The sequence below is a fragment of the Marmota marmota genome, unplaced genomic scaffold (assembly GCF_001458135.2).
Source record: "Marmota marmota marmota unplaced genomic scaffold, marMar, whole genome shotgun sequence".
NCBI classification, from domain to species: domain Eukaryota; kingdom Metazoa; phylum Chordata; class Mammalia; order Rodentia; family Sciuridae; genus Marmota; species Marmota marmota.
Genome location: NW_026000229.1, coordinates 42,874,300 through 42,892,111, shown reverse-complemented (window position 1 = coordinate 42,892,111; position 17,812 = coordinate 42,874,300). Strand labels below are relative to the sequence as shown.

Sequence of the window (17,812 nt, the reverse complement as noted above, 5' to 3'; positions counted from 1 at the left end):
TAAATTAAAAAAAAAAAAAAAAAGAACTGGGGGTGAGAGCTGGGGATGTGGCCCAGTGATTAAGTGCCCCCAGGTTCAATCCCTGGTACCAAAAAACAAACAAACAAACAAACAAAAAACAACCAACCAACAAACCAACCTAGGAATGAAGGATGAATTTTGTTAGTACATATAATACATTAATCTAAATATCAGACAATGCTTAAAAAATATTTAAAGATACTTAACACTAGTAGTCTAAAAATACTTTATAAAGCCTTATTTTATCATCGAATTCACATTTGCCAAATCTTGAAGTGAGTATGACCTTAGCACATGACAAAATTTACCATGAAAACTCGATTAATACATTTCATTGCAAAAATAGGTCTCTAAAGATCACTATTATGCTCTAAATTTGCCTTGTTATTCCAGACTTGCTCTTCTCTATGTTAATGATAAATATTCTTTCCATTATCCTCACTTAACACTATTTCTCTTGGATAATAAGTAACCAAGCACTTCGTGACATTATCAAAAAGGTTTTTTTTTTTTTTTAAAAAAAAAGAATCCAAAGCACATTTTATTAGCAAATCAGTTTTATGATTGTCATGCAGAATATCAAAGATATAACAAAAGGACTTAAAGACAAGAAACAATGCTGCATAAAAATTTTCATGTCATTTATATTAGTCAACTTTGACTAGCAATTGAATTCAATTTATTTCAGGCCAGAAGATGAGGGAGACCATCTCTTTTCATAGCACATTTTATTTAAAAAACAAAAAACAACAAACGATATTCTTTTGAAAAGTCTGGGCTGTGGGAAACTGCAGATCAAACAACCCAGATTCTTCAACAGAAAGGGGGAAAAAAAGATATAGGGAGATATGCCAAAAGTAAAGGACATTTAAAAAAAATGAAGCTTTGGAATCACCTTGTTAGCTATCCAGGACTCTCTCATATACCTTACATTTTCTTCCTTTCACCTGAAAGGAACCATTTCCCAACTTCTATAACCATCACTTGCTTGAATTTCTGTAGCTTTATCACCCAAGAATGCATCCTTAGACATAAGAAAACAACATATCAACCTTCCTAGCTATAAAAAGATAGGAAGACTGACTATTCTGAACTCTAGCACAATTTTAGTACACTGGTTTTGCTGTAATTATGCATTTAGAACACAACTCGGAAGTAATTTGTCTTTTAAATAAATATACCAAAAGAAAATATCTGTGAGGGGCTGGGGTTGTAGCTCAGTGGTAGAGTACTTCCCTAGCATGTGTGAAGCACTGGGTTCAATTCTAAGCACCACATAAATATAATAAATAAAATAAAGGTATTGTGCCATCTACAACTAAAAAGTATTAAAAAAAAGAAAACATCTGTGATTTTCTAAAAGTCACAATTTTTCTAATAACAATGCCATTGTTCAAGACTTCTTGAAATTTCCTTTGAAATATGTCTTCAAAATATGACAGAAGATACTTCTGTATATTCTCAGTTGTGGCAAAGTCTCATTCTTAGGGGAAGAGTAACAGAACCAAATGTAGTGAAAGGTAGGTGAATAAACTAGGTAATATCACTTTGGATCAAAATTCAGGGTTCATTATCAACTACTGATAATTTCTTTTTGGTGGTCATCACTTTGCTCTACAAAGAATTCAAAAGAACCTCTAAAAAAAAGTTCGATGAAACAGCGTATCATAGTGACAAAATGAAAGTTATATTTTCAGCATTATGTCTTACAGTTTTACGGTCATACTTTATATATAGTGTCATATATACAATAAGGTATGGTTAAATTTAATAAAAATACTAGTACTAAGCATTCAAAATATTAAATATTTTTTTAAGTTGAGCTTCAGGTACCAGAAAATTATCCTAATTTATGAGATAAACTGGAATACATTTTTAATTATATACGATGAATTCTGAATTGTTTCATGTTACACCTGAATCCTATATCTCTTTACCATACCTTCCCCAGAATAGTACTCAGTTGGGACAATATTTTCATCCCATATAATTTTTTCAGTTGGATACAAAGGCATCTGATTCAACTGCTGAATCTGAGAAATCCGACGTTCATGTCGAGATACCTAAGAGAAAGGAAACAGTTCATGCAGAAAGTGAGAATCATCTTTGTTCACTCAAAATAATTTATGACCAAATTCACTATAAAGTATGAAATGGGAAATTTTATGTCTTTTAGGTTATTGAAGCACTTTAACAAGACGTTTTTTCTTTCCTCCATTTTCTCCATTAAAACAAAGATGAAAGAGGAACAATAGTAATGGGCTTTGGAATTAGATGGACTGGAGTTCAAGTCCCAGCTTCTCTATGTATGAACAAGGAAAACCTGGGAAAGTTACCTTCCTGATCTTAGTTTACTTTTTAGTAAAACAGAAAAAGTGCTACTTACCTCTCTGATTTCTCATGTACAGATAGAATATTGTAAAATAGTGGAAGTCCTTGGCACACACCCAGAGTTTAAACACTTGAATATTTATCATTAAGAGAAAAATAGAAGCCCTAAGTTCTATTTGTCATTCTTATATTAACTATACGATCTGTTTTGTGTTCTCCCTTGTAAAAAGAGAAATGGACTATCTCTATTTCCCCTTCAATGATGACCTTGAGGTACCCTTATTATTACAGCAATATTAAAACAATCCATCTCACATACAAACATAAATTTGTTACCCAATCAACACTGCTAAAATAATAACATTTGAAAATGTCATATTCTGTTTAGTACAAGGTAAAATTATTTTAGGAAAAAAGATATTGTGATAGCTAAGCAATATGTATATTTTAACTTTTCAATGGTTATTTGGATATTAGAAGAAACCAAAGCTTGAAGACCTCTTTTAGGAAAGGGAGGAAACAAAAGCTATGTTGTATCACTATACATTTAAAAATTATTTTCTTTTGGAATACCTATTTAAATGTTAAGGGTAAGATTTTAGTTACAAGACCCAAAAAAGCATAGAGTCAACTTTATACTCAAACATACTGTTAGAAAGATTTCTAGTAGAAAATCCACATTTTTATTATTATTATTAATACCAAAACCTGACTCATGAGAGATTTTATATTGTCAGAAAATAGCATGAAGAATTTTCAGAAAGCACATATGTGGTCAAAGACAATGAAAAGTGATCTTGAAGGAAGAAAGACAAAGACAGTGGCCTAAGTCATATTCTTCATGCAAGTAAACCTACCAGTAAGAAAGTGTTTTTCTATACTTAAAATTAATTTAAAATGCTTCCCAAAGACTTCTCTCCAGTCAGCACTTAAAACACCTGTCACTAGGGCTTTAAACACCTGCTACAAAGAGTTTGTGGTCTCTGTGAAACTAGTACATCATCTTGTTTCCTACAGTGAGAGATTGTGTTTTACATTTTGTAGTAAAAATATTAGCTGAGAAAATAAATCATAAAACAGTATGCTTAATATGGTTCCATATGTGTAAGAAAAGTATACGCACATCAACACAGTATGTTAGCTTAGGCACAAAAATGTCTAAAATACATGAAAAGCTATTCAATTTATAATAATTCTATCTTATTAGAGAATGTACTCCATGAATTATAACAGAAAACTATGATTTCTACAAAACAAAAATCTTCACAGACACATACACACACAAAAATAGTTTGAAAGTTAAAGCTTCTCATTTCCAAAAATGAATGCGAAATCCCTAAGAATTCTTCAATTACTTAGTGATAAGTTCTTATATTTCTAACATTCCCAAGATTTCCTAGAGATAATGGTAAAACCAAATATTCAAGAAACTGTATTTAAATGATCACTTAAAATAAACATATGAATGCTTATTCATATACATGTATTGTGTATGTTTAATTGTGATCTCCTTAAAGAAAGGAATGGTTTCAATTATGTATCTCCAATGTGTGAATTCAGTGCCTGACAAAGAAGCTGCTCATAAATGCTTGCTGATGTAATGAGTTCTTGTCAAAAAGCAGTTTCAAGAGATGAAAGACCTGAGAGAAGAAATCCAAGAAATGAAAAATCAAATCTGACAAAAAGCAAGTGATAATTCCAAAACAGTCGTTATGCTGTGTGTTGTTATGATTCAAATTTGCATTTCCCTAATGACAAGATACTAAGCATCTGTCCATGGACTTACTAATATCTATCTGCTTTGATACTGTGTCTATTTAAATCTCTTGCCATTTATTTAGTTATTTTCTTATTATACAATTCTGAGACTTCTGGATACCAGTCTGTATTCCAATATTTTCCCCCAGTATGTGGCCTGCCTTTTCATTCTCTTAACAATGTCTTTCAAAGAGCAGACTTTTTTAAAAATTTTGATAAAGGCCAAATCATAAATTTTTTCACTATGCTTTGGTGTCTGTAGAAATATCCGCCTGAACCACAAGAAAAAAAGACTTTTTTTTCTGTTTTAGTTTTGATATTTAAATCTGTGATTCATTTTGAGTTCATTTGTATATATGATTTATGTATAATCTTTTAGTACAATCTTTTAGTACAGTAGAAATGTACACCAACATCTTTTTGAATAGTTCAAAAAGGCAAAGAAAACTACATGAAAAATTCAGAGAATATTAATATTTACCAGCAATTCTAGAAGAAATTCTTTATCAAAAGTTGTGTCTTCATTTTTAGGAAGGGTTGGCAACAAGCAGAGGTATGATGCCACCTGGTGGAGTGTGTTTGAACTGCAGAATGAAGAACATTTTATTCATAACAATTCAATTTGCTTTTGAAACATGCATTTTCACAGACAGTTTAAAAAATAAATATAGTCCTATGATATGGGCAGCCAATATCAAAAGACAGTAATGAAAATTAAACTTAGGTTTTTTTTTTTTTAAGTATTCAGGTTTTTTTTTTTAAGTATTTTTTACAAACCTCATGGTACCTAAAGTCCTTTCAAGGGAACTGCAAGGACAGCATGTTTTTAATACCAAGACATCCCTCCCCCACTATATTTATATATACACCGACAGTACAAAGGCATTAGTGGGTAGCTGGGGATATAGAGTAGATAGATACAGATTAGCTGGGGATATAGTATATAGTTGATAGAGTGTTTGCCTCACATCCACAAGGCCCTGGGTTCAATCCCCAGCACCCCAAAAAAAAGGCACTGACGGGTAAAATTGCTGGCAAAGATTCAGTCAGTGGCACCAACCTGTGCTAAAAGTAGTCACAGAATTCCTCAATTGCACAAAGTATTTCTTTACAAAGCCAGTTTTATTGAAGAATGATCCTGATGCAACAGTGAAAAATTAAAACTGTTATTAAATTTGGATTCTTGAATACCCATTCCAAATTTTTCGGTGAACTTGACAGCTTTCCACTACTTAAATAGTTTCATCAACCCCCAAATTTCTCTCATGCTACTTTGTATCAAACCTTCACTACACTCTCTAGAAATTTCTAATGTATTTTCAATCTCTATGATTTTGCCTTTTCCAGAAGGTCAAACCACACATTTGGTAGCCTTGGACACTGGATGTCTTCTGATACTGGTGGATGAAATTCACCCACAATGTGGTGTGTATTTGTAGTCCATTGCTTCATATTGCTCAGTACTATTCTATATTACATGATGTATCACGGTGTGTTTATTCATTTACCACTTGAAGGATATATATGTATTCTAGTTTTTGACAATTACAAATAAAGCTACTATATACATTTTTGCATAAAGATAAAATCTTAACTTTTCCTGGGTATCTCTTTAAGCAAGGATTGCTGGATCATATAGTAAACACATGTTTAACTTTAAAAGAAAGTGTTGACTTTTTCCAAAGTGGCTCTCATTTTTAGTTCCCACCAGCAATGTCTGAAAAGTCCAGTTGCTCCACATCATTGGCAAATTGTCCATTGTTTTTCTTTCTTTTAAATAATTCTAATACATATGTAGTAAGTATATTATGATTCAAATTTGCATTTCCCCAGCATCTTTTCATGCACTAACATCTATTTGCTTTGATACTTTATCTATTTAAATTTCTTACCATTTAATTAGTTATTTTCTTCTTATGGAATTCTAAGACTTTTGAATACCAATCCTTCATCACGTATGTGTTTTTTAGTCAATATTTTCTGCTAGTATGTGGCTTCTCTTTTGATTCTCTTTGAAAACAATGTCTTTCAAAGAGCTGACTTTTTCTAAATATCAATAAAGGCCAATTCTTAATTTTTCCATTGTGCTTTGGTGTCTGTAGAAATCTTGGCACAAACCATAATGACAAAGTTTTTTTTTTCTGTTTTATTTTTGATATCTAAGTCTGTAATTCAATTTGAGTTTTTTGTGTATATGATGCAAAGTTATGGTTCAAAGTTCATTCATAGTTTGCATAAAGATATCTAACTGTTCTAGCATCACTGTTGAAAAATTATCCTTTCTTCATATTAGTAAATTAATTTAATTCTAACTAAGTACATTATAAAAATCAACTAACTATATATATATATATATATATATAGAGAGAGAGAGAGAGAGAGTGTCTTATTTCTGAATTCTCTCTCTATTCTACTCTACTGATCCATAAATCAACCCTTTTTGATACTATAATATCTTCTTTACTGTAGCTTTATACTAAATAGTGGAAGTAGCTAGTAGAATTCATCCAACACTGTTCATTTTCAAAATGATTGTGTTTCTTCTAGTTCCCTTGCCTTTCCATATTACTTTTAGTATAAGTTTGTCAATTTTTCAAAATACTATGCTAGAATTTTGTCTGAAATTAAATTATATCTATAGATAAATTTGGGAAGGATTTACACCTTATCTGAGTCTTTATGAGTAAGACATTAAAGCTCATGTACAAACCCAATTAACTTCAATAAACCAGACATTAAAAGATTCACAAACATGTAAATCAATGTCACTCTTCCCATTGTTTTTTTCATTTAGAGTATACATTTTTCATTAATAATAAACATGTTAACATATAATGGATTATATTTCATATTTTTAATGAGCTACTGGAAAAAAATTTTTCCTCAAATGTATTATGCAGATAAAATAAATGTAATATGTAAAAATGGTCTAAAAACATAAGACAATATTTTGTAACCTTAGGGCCCACAAGGTCTTCTACATAAAGTATAATCACTAAAAAGACGATTGACAGATGTGATTAACTAAAAAATTAAAACATCTGCAAAACAAACAAAAAAACAGAGTGGGTGCAAAAATTTTAAAAATTATGAAATTATTTAAACACTTACAGATATATAATTGACACTGGACTTTTAAACCAATTTAATGACACATTTAAAAATAGATTGATACAGATATGCTTGCATTTTAATTTATTTTAAAATGCCACTTTCATTTGAGATCATTGTATTAAATCCCAACTCTGCAGGAATTTTAGCATGAGGTAGAACTAATAAAGTTTAGAAACTAAAACAAAAAAATTAAAATACCTGTAATAACAAAAGAAATTACAAAGTTAAACTGAGAAAAATAATCATGTAATACAAACTAGATAATGGATTAATATCTAGACTATATAAAGGTTTCTCAAAAATAAAATGAGTAAGAAAATAAGCAATCAAATAAAAAATAGTAAAGAATAACTGGAAAGTTACAGAAGAAATGCAAATGGCTAACAAAATTAAAGATACTCAATTTTCCCAATATAATGAAAAAAATGCAAAGTAAAACAATAAGGATTTTTCTGCTCTGGATGGGGAAAAAGTAAGGACTCTTTTACTTAGTGTTGGTAGTAAGTGTAAATTGTTAGTCTTTTCTGAAGGAACAAATTTTAAACATACAACCTTTGAGTCAGCCATTTGCTTCTAGGAATCAACACTAAATTTTTTTCTTTACATAGAAGGAACAAGGAATGCTGCTAGTCTAAATACTGAATCTCTCTGAAGCCCATGTGTTGAAGGATTAGTCTCCAGCCTGTGGCGTTACTGGGAGGACTACTGGAAGGAAGTTAGGTTATTGGGAGCATATTCTTGAAGAAGATTTTGGGACCCTGGTCCTTCCTCCCTCTCCTTCTCTGCTAACCTGCTATAAGTGATCTGCTTCTGCCATGCATTCCTACTCTAGGGCCAACAGACCATGGATTGGCACCTCTAAACTGTAAATCAAAATAAACCTTTCTTCTTTTAAAATTCATTTATCTCACATATTTATTACAGCAATGGAAATCTGACTAACACAGATGCTCATACAGAATTGTTGGTAATAGCCCAAAATTTTATAGTTAAAGATCCATCAGTAAGTGAGTAATTAAAAAACAGTGTGATAGTACCATTTAATAGAACTCAATGCAATTACTTCAAAGAATAAAATAGACCTATTATCAGAATTATAATCAGATCCTCACTTGAAAATGAATAAACAAATCAACCTTAGTTTGTTTCATTTCAAATACAAAATAACTACATAATTTCTCCCAAGAGTTAAGAACAAAAGGGAAATAATGAACAGTGTTAAAACTTAGGGTTCAGGAATTAAACTGGTTCAAATCTTATCTCTATCACTTATTTGCTGTGTAACCAAGCAAATTACTTATTCTATGCCTCAGTTACTTTTTTAAAAAAAATGGTATTTATTACTAATATGGAGTTTTGAGGATTATTTACACACTTAGCATAGTACCACTTAATATTAAATAAACGTGATTACTTTCGCTATTTTCAAAAACCTATATTAGCAGATAACTAAATGCCAGACAATATTACTAATTTTATAAATTTTAACCATGCAAAAATGTTCCTAAGTCATAAAACTAATATCACAAATGATGAACCATTATGGATGTCTCTTACTTGACTAATGGGATTGACCAATTTAATGTCCTACTATAGGAAAAATTTAAGGTCTATAAAATGACATAAATTATGAAAAATATCTTTTACCCCAAAAAAGGCGAGAGAGAGAGAGAGAAGAAGAAGAAGAAGAAGAAGGAGGAGGAGGAGGAGGAGGAGGAGGAGGGCGGGGGGATGGATAACTGCTTTTAAGTGACTCAAAGATATCAAACTGTTAGAGAATAACATAAGCTTAGATGTCAATGAAGAGTGAAGGAACAAGCAGCATTATCTAAAATAATGCAAAAATTAATAAAAGCAACAAAGTAAAATTCAAGGAGCATGATACTAAGAGAGTTTATAAATAGTTTTTCTTTTGTGTTGCCTTACCTAAGAGGTCCAAAAAACTTGACCAAGGATTCCCGAGTATCTACTTCTGCCACATTGGAGAGGGCAAAATCATAGAGTTCAGGGAAATGTGCAAAAGCAGCTCTCTGAAACAGAATGACAAAAAATATAAATAATTAATATCTACATCTTAATAAAACCATCTAAAATTTACAGACTGTATGGTGGAAATGTTTTCTAAAAGTATAATGTACTACCCTTTCTTATAGGCATCTAGGATGTGACCTGCACCTTATTCATCCAGAAATATGTAATGCAACATAAAAAAAAATAAAAGCAAAACAACAACCACCAAGAATTATTCAAGCAGGAAAGCAAAAATGAAGAGCCAGTGTTTTCAAATTTTTATTTCTAAAATTGATTTTGACTATATAAAAATAGCCATGAGGGCTATTAACAGAAGGGGATTAAAAAAAAAAAAAACATTTTATTATCAAGAACTGACCTTACAAGACTAAAATAAAATCCCAAGGGAAAGTTCCCATTGAAAAAATAACCTGAGGAGAGAGGCAAAACACAATATGCTTACACCCTGTTTTTGTTTGGAACTCGAAGAAGAAAAGACCTGTAGGCTAACGTTCCCAACCAATATGGAATAAGCTATAAGAAAATAGAAATAGCAGCACTAAGATGGTAAATATCTAAGACAACATTCTTAGTCTTCCTTGATGCCCCTGTGTTACAGAAGAGACTCAGAAGTTTTTATGTGCTCCATGGTGGATGACACACACAGGTCACCAATGTTATGAGTGAGTTTGCATGGGATTATTGAAGACAACTACAAAATGACTAAGTTGAGAATGGGTGGCCTAAACCAGGAAATGAGTGAGAATCAGTTCTCAGAAGAACACTAACAACATAAAGAACAAAACAGGAGACTCCATAAGCAGTATGGAGTTCCTTAAGACCAGTCATCACGCCTTGCCTGTACCAACAGGATAAAACCACATCCACACCAACTGTGGTTACTTGAAGGGCAAAAGAACAAAAACACTAATGTTCTGAGAAAAGAAGGAAAAGACATCTGAGTTCATTCCTCTTCCAAAACAATGAACTTTAGAGCCTCCATATACACCCTGATGTCACTTGTGGAAAGAGGAGGGAGATCAGAAAATCAAGCAGAGAGTAGAATTGATTATCAAAAAGAGTTTAAACTTCTGTTTAAGACTTTACCCTCCAAAAAACTTAAACTGACAAAAGCATCCTTCTGTCATAAAAAAAAAAAAAAAAAAAAAAATGAAGCTCAATAGCAAAGTGAGGTCAGTAACAGAAAACAAAAGTACTTCTTTTGGCATATATGAACTACATTGGTAAATTTCAGTCCTATTACATGTGTTGATCTTAAAAATGTGTAAAATGCTTTCATATACTTTACCATATGATGCAGCACTTGTTCATGAAATAAAAGTGGCAGCAAGACCAATATTTGTACCAAACTGGCCTAGTAACTAATATTTCGGAGTAGAATAACATCATATTGACTCATAGGACTCAGATGCACTATGAAAGTCATTTTTTTTCATTAATTCATCAGAATTAGAAAACTTTAAAAGTTGATGATAAAACACTATTATATTAGTACTTCTTTTTTTCTATTTGCATCTATACAAAAATTAGATTAAAGAAAAGGCTAAAGTCCATTTCAATTACCTGTAGAGAAGTAATTCTATCATAATGAATTGTGGTCATCTCATTCTCTGTCAGAGCATTTCCAGTCTGGTCATTAATTTCAAAACCAGTATAGAACTTAAGCATGTCCAAAAGCTGAAAGGATAGATTTAAATTAATTAACTATGGAAATAAGACCAAAAAAATATAGCACTATTTAATAAAATAAACAAGTCAATAATGCAATTTTCTCAGAGCTGCTGAAAATTTTTGGAATGTAAAGATCATAACAAATATTTCAGAACGTACCCAAACACATTTAGTTTACATGAAAACAAAATATGTCTTATGAATAAATTGCTAAGTCTATTACTTATACATGGTCTACTTCTACAGAGAGTTTAAACTGTAATCCCCAATGTGAATGAGGGTTTTGGATTTGTAAGTAGAGATATTCTTCTTTGTGCTGCTTCTGTTGGGGAGAAACTGTAAGGTGGGAAAAGTTAAGTTGTCCATTCCTCTTATCAGTCTTCACAGCCATTAAGCCTTTAGCTTGGTGCCAGCTGCTAAAGAGTCCCTGCTTTTGTATGGAGATTCCGCAAAAAAACTAGAAATAGAACCACCATATAACCCACGTAATCCACTCCTTGTTATATATCCAAAAGATTTAAAATCAGCATACTACATTGATGCAGCCACAATGTTTATAGTAGCACAATTCACAATAGCTAAGTTATAGAACCAACCCAGGTGCCTTTCAACAAATAAATGGATAAAGAAAAAGTGGTATATATTCACAATGAAGTATTACTCAACAATAAAGAGAAATGACATTATAGCATTTTCTGGTAAATGGATGGAACTGCAGACTATCATGCTAAGTAAAATAAGCCAGTCCCAAAATGTCAAAGGTTGAATGTTTCCCTGATGTGCAGAAGCTGATCAGGGATAAAGTGGGGGAGGGGTTCAAAAAAATAGAAGAAATGTCAGTGGAGTAGACAAAGAGAACTGGAGGGAAGGGAAGTGGGATGGGATAAGGAAAGAACAGTAGAATAAATAGGACCTAATATTCCTATGTGTATATATGAATATACCACAGTGAATCTCACCATCATGTATATTTATAAGATACAAATTTAAAAAATATATATATCGATAGATAGCAGAAAGATCAGTAGAGGGAAGGGAAGAAGGAGAGGGAAGAGAAAGGGAGTATACAGTAGGGACTGAATTAGAACAAATTATATTCTATATTTTAATAACTTTGTCAAAATGAATCCTAATATTATGTTTAACTAAAAAGAGCCAGTAGAAAGAAAAAAAAAATAGTGTTTAAAAAAAGAGTCTGCTTTCCCCATGTAGCAGCAGCATCAAAAGAGTTTACTAATTATATTCACCTCAAACCTGAATTATTTTACTTCAAATCCATAGCAGATTAGATATTAAGATTTTAAGACACACAACAACTCACTGGACAAAAATTTATAAAGAGGATGAGAAAAAGAAATGCTTATAGACATGAGATAAAATAATATGTAATGCACACAAAAACTGTATCTCCCATTATGATATCATTCAAAGATAATAATTGCCAGGCATGGTGGTGCATGCTTGTAATTGCAGCAGGTTGGGAGGCTGAGGCAGGAGGTTCACAAGTTCAAAGCCAGCCTCAGCAACAGTGAGGCATTAAACAACTCAGTGAGACCCTGTCTCTAAAATACAAAATAGGGCTGGGGATGTGGCTCAGTGGTTAAGTGCCTCTGAGATCAATTCCCAGTACTAAAAAAAAAAAGAAAAGAAAGAATAATTACAAGTTTGTTATGTTTTCTTCTATATGATGCTACAAAAAACAGGAAATATTAATATTTTTGCCTTCCTTAAAGTGCATTTACCTTCCAACCCAAGGTAGCAGGATAAGTGTACATACATTTCCATGCTATCAATTGCCTGTCACCACCATCATGTGGAAAGACAGAGCCATGGTATTGGGCACAGTTTACTTGAAACTAACGCTCATCACTGACTATATTCCACAATGGTTATTCACATAAAATCAAAATATGTGAACATGTGGAACTACATCACCAAAATCACAATTTAGTCCAATAATAAAGTCATACATAAATAACATAGTTAGAATATATACTTATTAAAGGCCACCTATGCAAGAATGCATTAATTTTATATATTAAGACCTGACTTTAAAATGATTAGAATTTTACATCATTCGATATTTAGAAGAATTTACATTTTTAAATTTGTTCTAATTAGTTATACATAATAGCAGAATGCATTTTATCATATTATACACAAATGGCACACAAATTCTCATTCCTCTGGCTGTACATGGTGTACAGTCCCTTCAGTAGTGTAATCATACATGTATACAGGTCAATAATGTCTATCTCATTTTATCATCCTTCCAAGAATTTACTTTTTGTCATATGCTCGTACTTCCAATTGGCAAAGATGAACCTAGAAATTAAAATGGTTAAGTATGTTTAGGTATATCAGTGCTCACCTGAGAAAAAAGATGACCATCCTCTTCCCTATGAACAAGATTGGAAAGGTAACAGTGAACCAAAAGATGAGAGTCATCTAGAATGGTATTAAACCAGCGCCTTGTAGGGAGCAGGGCCTAGGAAAAATAAACATCACAGCAATAATTCTGCATGTATTCTCTGCAGATAGTATAAAGGTAAAGTCTACTATATTTAACTCAGAATTACTCATCACAAAGTACCCTCCAGCCTCCACAAAGACATACTGTGCACATAGCAAGGGGCATGGGTCATGCTGTCAATAAACTCAGTGACAGTGTTTTTAGTTAATAACAATGATGATAACAGAACTTTAAAGAGAAAATTAAAAATAATATCTAACACAGGAAGAATTTTCACAAGTCATCTCAACAAATAGTTTTCCAACAAAATCCTACATGCAATTTCAGTGTGAAGTTGCAATTAAGTTTAAAACCCAGTATAAATTGTGTATGTTTAAAAATGGAGCTGTTTTGAAGAAAAAGGAAAAGTCTCCCTAAATGAAGACCCCTGTTTCCCTTTCCTCTCCCCACATTACCCCATGATAGTCAGAAAGGTGATGATGAGAAACTATGGGACCATTACAGTTTGAAAACCATTATCTAATCATAATGCATTTAACAGATGAAGTTGAGCTCCTACATACCAAAAGGAAATAAATTTGTTACTGACACATCTAGAATATAAATGAAGATTTATAGAATGACTGCTAGTCCAATATTCTAACAATCATTCAAAATAAGGCGCAAAAAGATCTTTTTTCAACTTCCCACTTTATAAGGGAAAGAAAATGGATTTTATTTGAAATATATCACTTTTTATCTTTATCTGAAATTCCTACCAACATTCTGCACATAGTATTATGGAATCTTATCCTTTAAAAATTTTAATTTAGGGGCTAGGGTTGTGGCTTAGTGGTAGAGCACTTGCCTACTATGTGTGAGGCACTGGGTTCGATTCTCAGCACCACATTGCAAACATATGAATAAAATAAAGTCCATCAATGTCTAAAAAATTAAAAAAAAATTTATTTAAAAAGTTGACAATAAATAGTTGCCCATGTCAAATGGGACAGTCATCTCAAAACCTAAAAGTACAATAACTTGTGAGTATGCGACACCTTGACATAAGGTTCAAATAATACAGTTAGAGGTGATAAAGAAATATATCACATGCAGTCATATGCTTAAGCTTATTAGACTCTTAATAAATGCCTAACAAGTCATTCTATATTTCTTACCTCTAGATCTATCACAAGTTCAATAAATCTTTCACAATAATGAACTTTGTCCATAGTGACAGGTTCTAGACATAAGAGAAACATGTTAGAATTTTACTAGACTATATGTGTTACTTCTTAAAATTTAATAATATAAGCAAAATCATTTACCTCTTATTCACAATAACTATGATTTTGAGTAAGAATATCCTGTATATTTTTTAAAAGGCAGACTGATATTTAGCTGCTATTTTGCTCTACAAACATGACCTTGTGTCACATGTGCAAAAAGATATTTTTTAAAGTGCTAACTTTTAAAACCCATACTTAGTGACTAGATTTTGAAAAACCACCAAAAAGTAGTTTTATATCAGAATTTGCTCTACTTTCCTTAGTATGATCATATCCTAAACTTCTAAAAGCTTTTTCATATATATAAATACATGTTTATGTAGATATACACAGAATATGTATATACACATGTATATATGTACACATCTTTAAAATACATAGAAAATTAGCAGTATAGAGTAATTTATGTTATCTTTTCCTACTGTATTACTTTTGATATTAAAATACCAATGACACAAAGCAATGAAATATTTTAAAATCACAATTTTATTTTATGCAATTCATGACATAATGCACCATTTAAAAATCATTCTTTTTTGTTTTAAAGTAATTAAAATATTTTGTGATACAAAATATAAAATACTTTCAGAGCATAAGATTTTTATTAATTCTAGGAAATGATCTATCATTTATTAGCTAAAACCATCCTGTTAAGTTGGCTGCATTGTGAAATCAAATAACTTTCAGGTCTCTGATGTCCAGAGACAACTCAAGTGGCAGAGTTGTAAAAGATATCCTATAAACATTTTTAAAAATACATTCATTTTATTTACTTCTAGTGGAATGGAAAATGGAAGGCTTTATGTGAAGAAATGTAAATACTTTTGTGACTTATACACAGGAATGTTAACTGGAATTTTCCCTATAAATTTTCAGTTAAAATATGCCCATAATCCAGACCCTGCAGTAACAGAAAAATAAAATTCAATAGCTGGAAAAGACCTTAAAAAACATCTATTCAATTATGTACAACTATAATGCACCAATTTTAAAAATGGGGGGTGGGGCAGAAAATATCTATCCTAGATATTCATTTTCTAATTGTTAAATTGAGGACCCCCAAAGAAATGACTTGATGAAGATGCAGAACTGGAAGCCAAGTTTTCAGAACTTAGTGCAAGTCATACAGCTGTTCAAAGAATTAAAAGAAGCCAAGCTTGGTGGCAGAGGCCCATAATTCCAGAGGCTCAGAAGGCTGAGGCAGGAGAATTTTGAGTTCAAGGGCAGCCTCAGCAATTTAGTGAGACCCTAAGCAACTTAGCGTGACCCTGTCTCTAAATAAAAATTTAAAAAGGCTGAGGATGTGGCTCAAGAGGTTAAGCGTCCCTGGGTTTAATCCCTAATACCACCCCAAAAGGAGCAATTTTTAAATTAAATTCATTCAAACTAGGCCTCCATTGCTTTCATTCTTATAATTGTCAAAGGAAAAATATTTCTTCTAAAACTTAAAAAGTTAGCAAATTCTGCATTCTGAACCTTTGGAAAAATGGCTGGCAATGGCCTGGTTAATATTAGATAACAAAGCTTGGTGTCATTAAGTTCTATGCTCTGATGGTCAGAGGAACACAGAGTAAAAACTTTGCTGTTCCAATTTGAGGCAAACACATTCTTATCATTTGTGTCACGTATACTGCAATCTTTCTTTTCCTTCCTCTGATAGCAGTTTTGACATGTTAGAGAATCCTACACAGATTGCTTATTACAACTAGTATGAGTGTTTTTTTTTTTAATAAACCTATAAAATGAAACAACAATCCTTCTCATTCTTTTAAAAATAAGCTTTTTGTTTCCTAACTCTTCCATTCATCTTCATACATGCCTCTTTGAACTGGCACATTATTTTTCACCATCTTATTGATTCCTTTGCCAGCAAAAAAAAAAAAAAATATATATATATATATGCATGCGCCCAGGGATGCTTAACCACCAAGTCACACTCCCAGCCCTTTTTTATATTTTATTAGAGACAGGGTCTTGCTGAGTCGCTTAGGACCTCACTAAATTGCTGAAGCTGGGTTCAAACTCTCAATCCTCTTGCCTCAGTCTGCTAAATCACTGGAATTACAGGCATGCACCACTGCGCCCAGCAACAATTTTTGATTAAAGTTTAAGATAAATCTAAGAAGGCTAAGTGTGGTGGTGCATGCCTATAATCCCAGCAACTTGGGAAGCTGAGGCAGGAGGACCACAGGAGGCCAGTCTTAGCAACTCAGTAAGACCCTATCTCAAACTAAAAAATAAGAAGAGCTGAGGCTATAGCTCAGTGGTAAACCAACTTTGGGTTCAAACCCCAGTACCAAAAAAAGAAAAACAGAATAATCACCTAAGAAATTTTGTTAATTGATTTTTAAACCTAGATGACCCTGGATTAACATTCCATAATTAGAGAAATAAATTTTATGACCCTGATTATTGGAGACATTAATAGTTCAAAGCATATATTGCTACTGTTTGTGCCAAGAAACTCCAATCTTCACCCTCATTTGAGGTTTAAGGCACTTAACAAAAAGATTTAAATATACTAATATTAAACAACTTAGATATAAGCATATGACAATTTATATTGTTTGTTAGCAGTATTATGCTCCAAATGGGGTACAGGTGATTTACAGTATTGATATCTAATCCTGACTGAATTTTAGTTAAAATATTCAGTTGTTAAATATTACCTGGAAAATCAGCATTAAATAAGTAATTCTATTGCATTTTAAACAAAGCTATGTGAAAATATAAACATGATACAACTATAAAGCTGTTCTTAGAGATTATATTTCACTTAAGAAATAAAATATTAAATGATGACATCTTATACAGCATATATACCTTTATTAAGTAAAAATCTATTTGTACTCATTAAATGCTTATCAAGATCTTAACAACCTCATATATTGAATTGACTCCCCTTGGCATACAGGTATATAAACACATATGTAAGTGGGGTACAGTGGGGGCATGCCTGTAATCCCAGCAGCTCAGGAGGCTGAGGCAGGAGGATCATAAGTTCAAAGCCAGCCTCAGCAACAGTAAGGCATTAAGCCACTCAGTGAGACCCTGTCTCTAAACAAAATACAAAATAGGGCTGGGGATGTGGCTCAATGGTCAAGTGCCCCTGAGTTCAATCTCCAGTACACCCCCCCGCAAAAAA

General features: G+C 32.0%; 1 protein-coding gene across 2 annotated transcripts in view; it reads right to left on the bottom strand.

Moving 5' to 3' along the window:
- Aqr (aquarius intron-binding spliceosomal factor) overlaps positions 1-17,812 on the bottom strand; it is a 112,223-nt gene that overhangs the window by 55,914 nt on the left and 38,497 nt on the right. For both annotated transcript variants that reach the window (XM_048793425.1, XM_015480850.2), the window contains exons 10-15: positions 14,557-14,621; positions 13,298-13,414; positions 10,819-10,932; positions 9,151-9,254; positions 4,592-4,694; positions 1,964-2,084 (exon numbers count right to left, since the gene is read on the bottom strand). In XM_048793425.1, the coding sequence (XP_048649382.1) occupies positions 1,964-2,084; positions 4,592-4,694; positions 9,151-9,254; positions 10,819-10,932; positions 13,298-13,414; positions 14,557-14,621 (624 nt within the window). The remainder of the gene's footprint in view (positions 1-1,963; positions 2,085-4,591; positions 4,695-9,150; positions 9,255-10,818; positions 10,933-13,297; positions 13,415-14,556; positions 14,622-17,812) is intronic.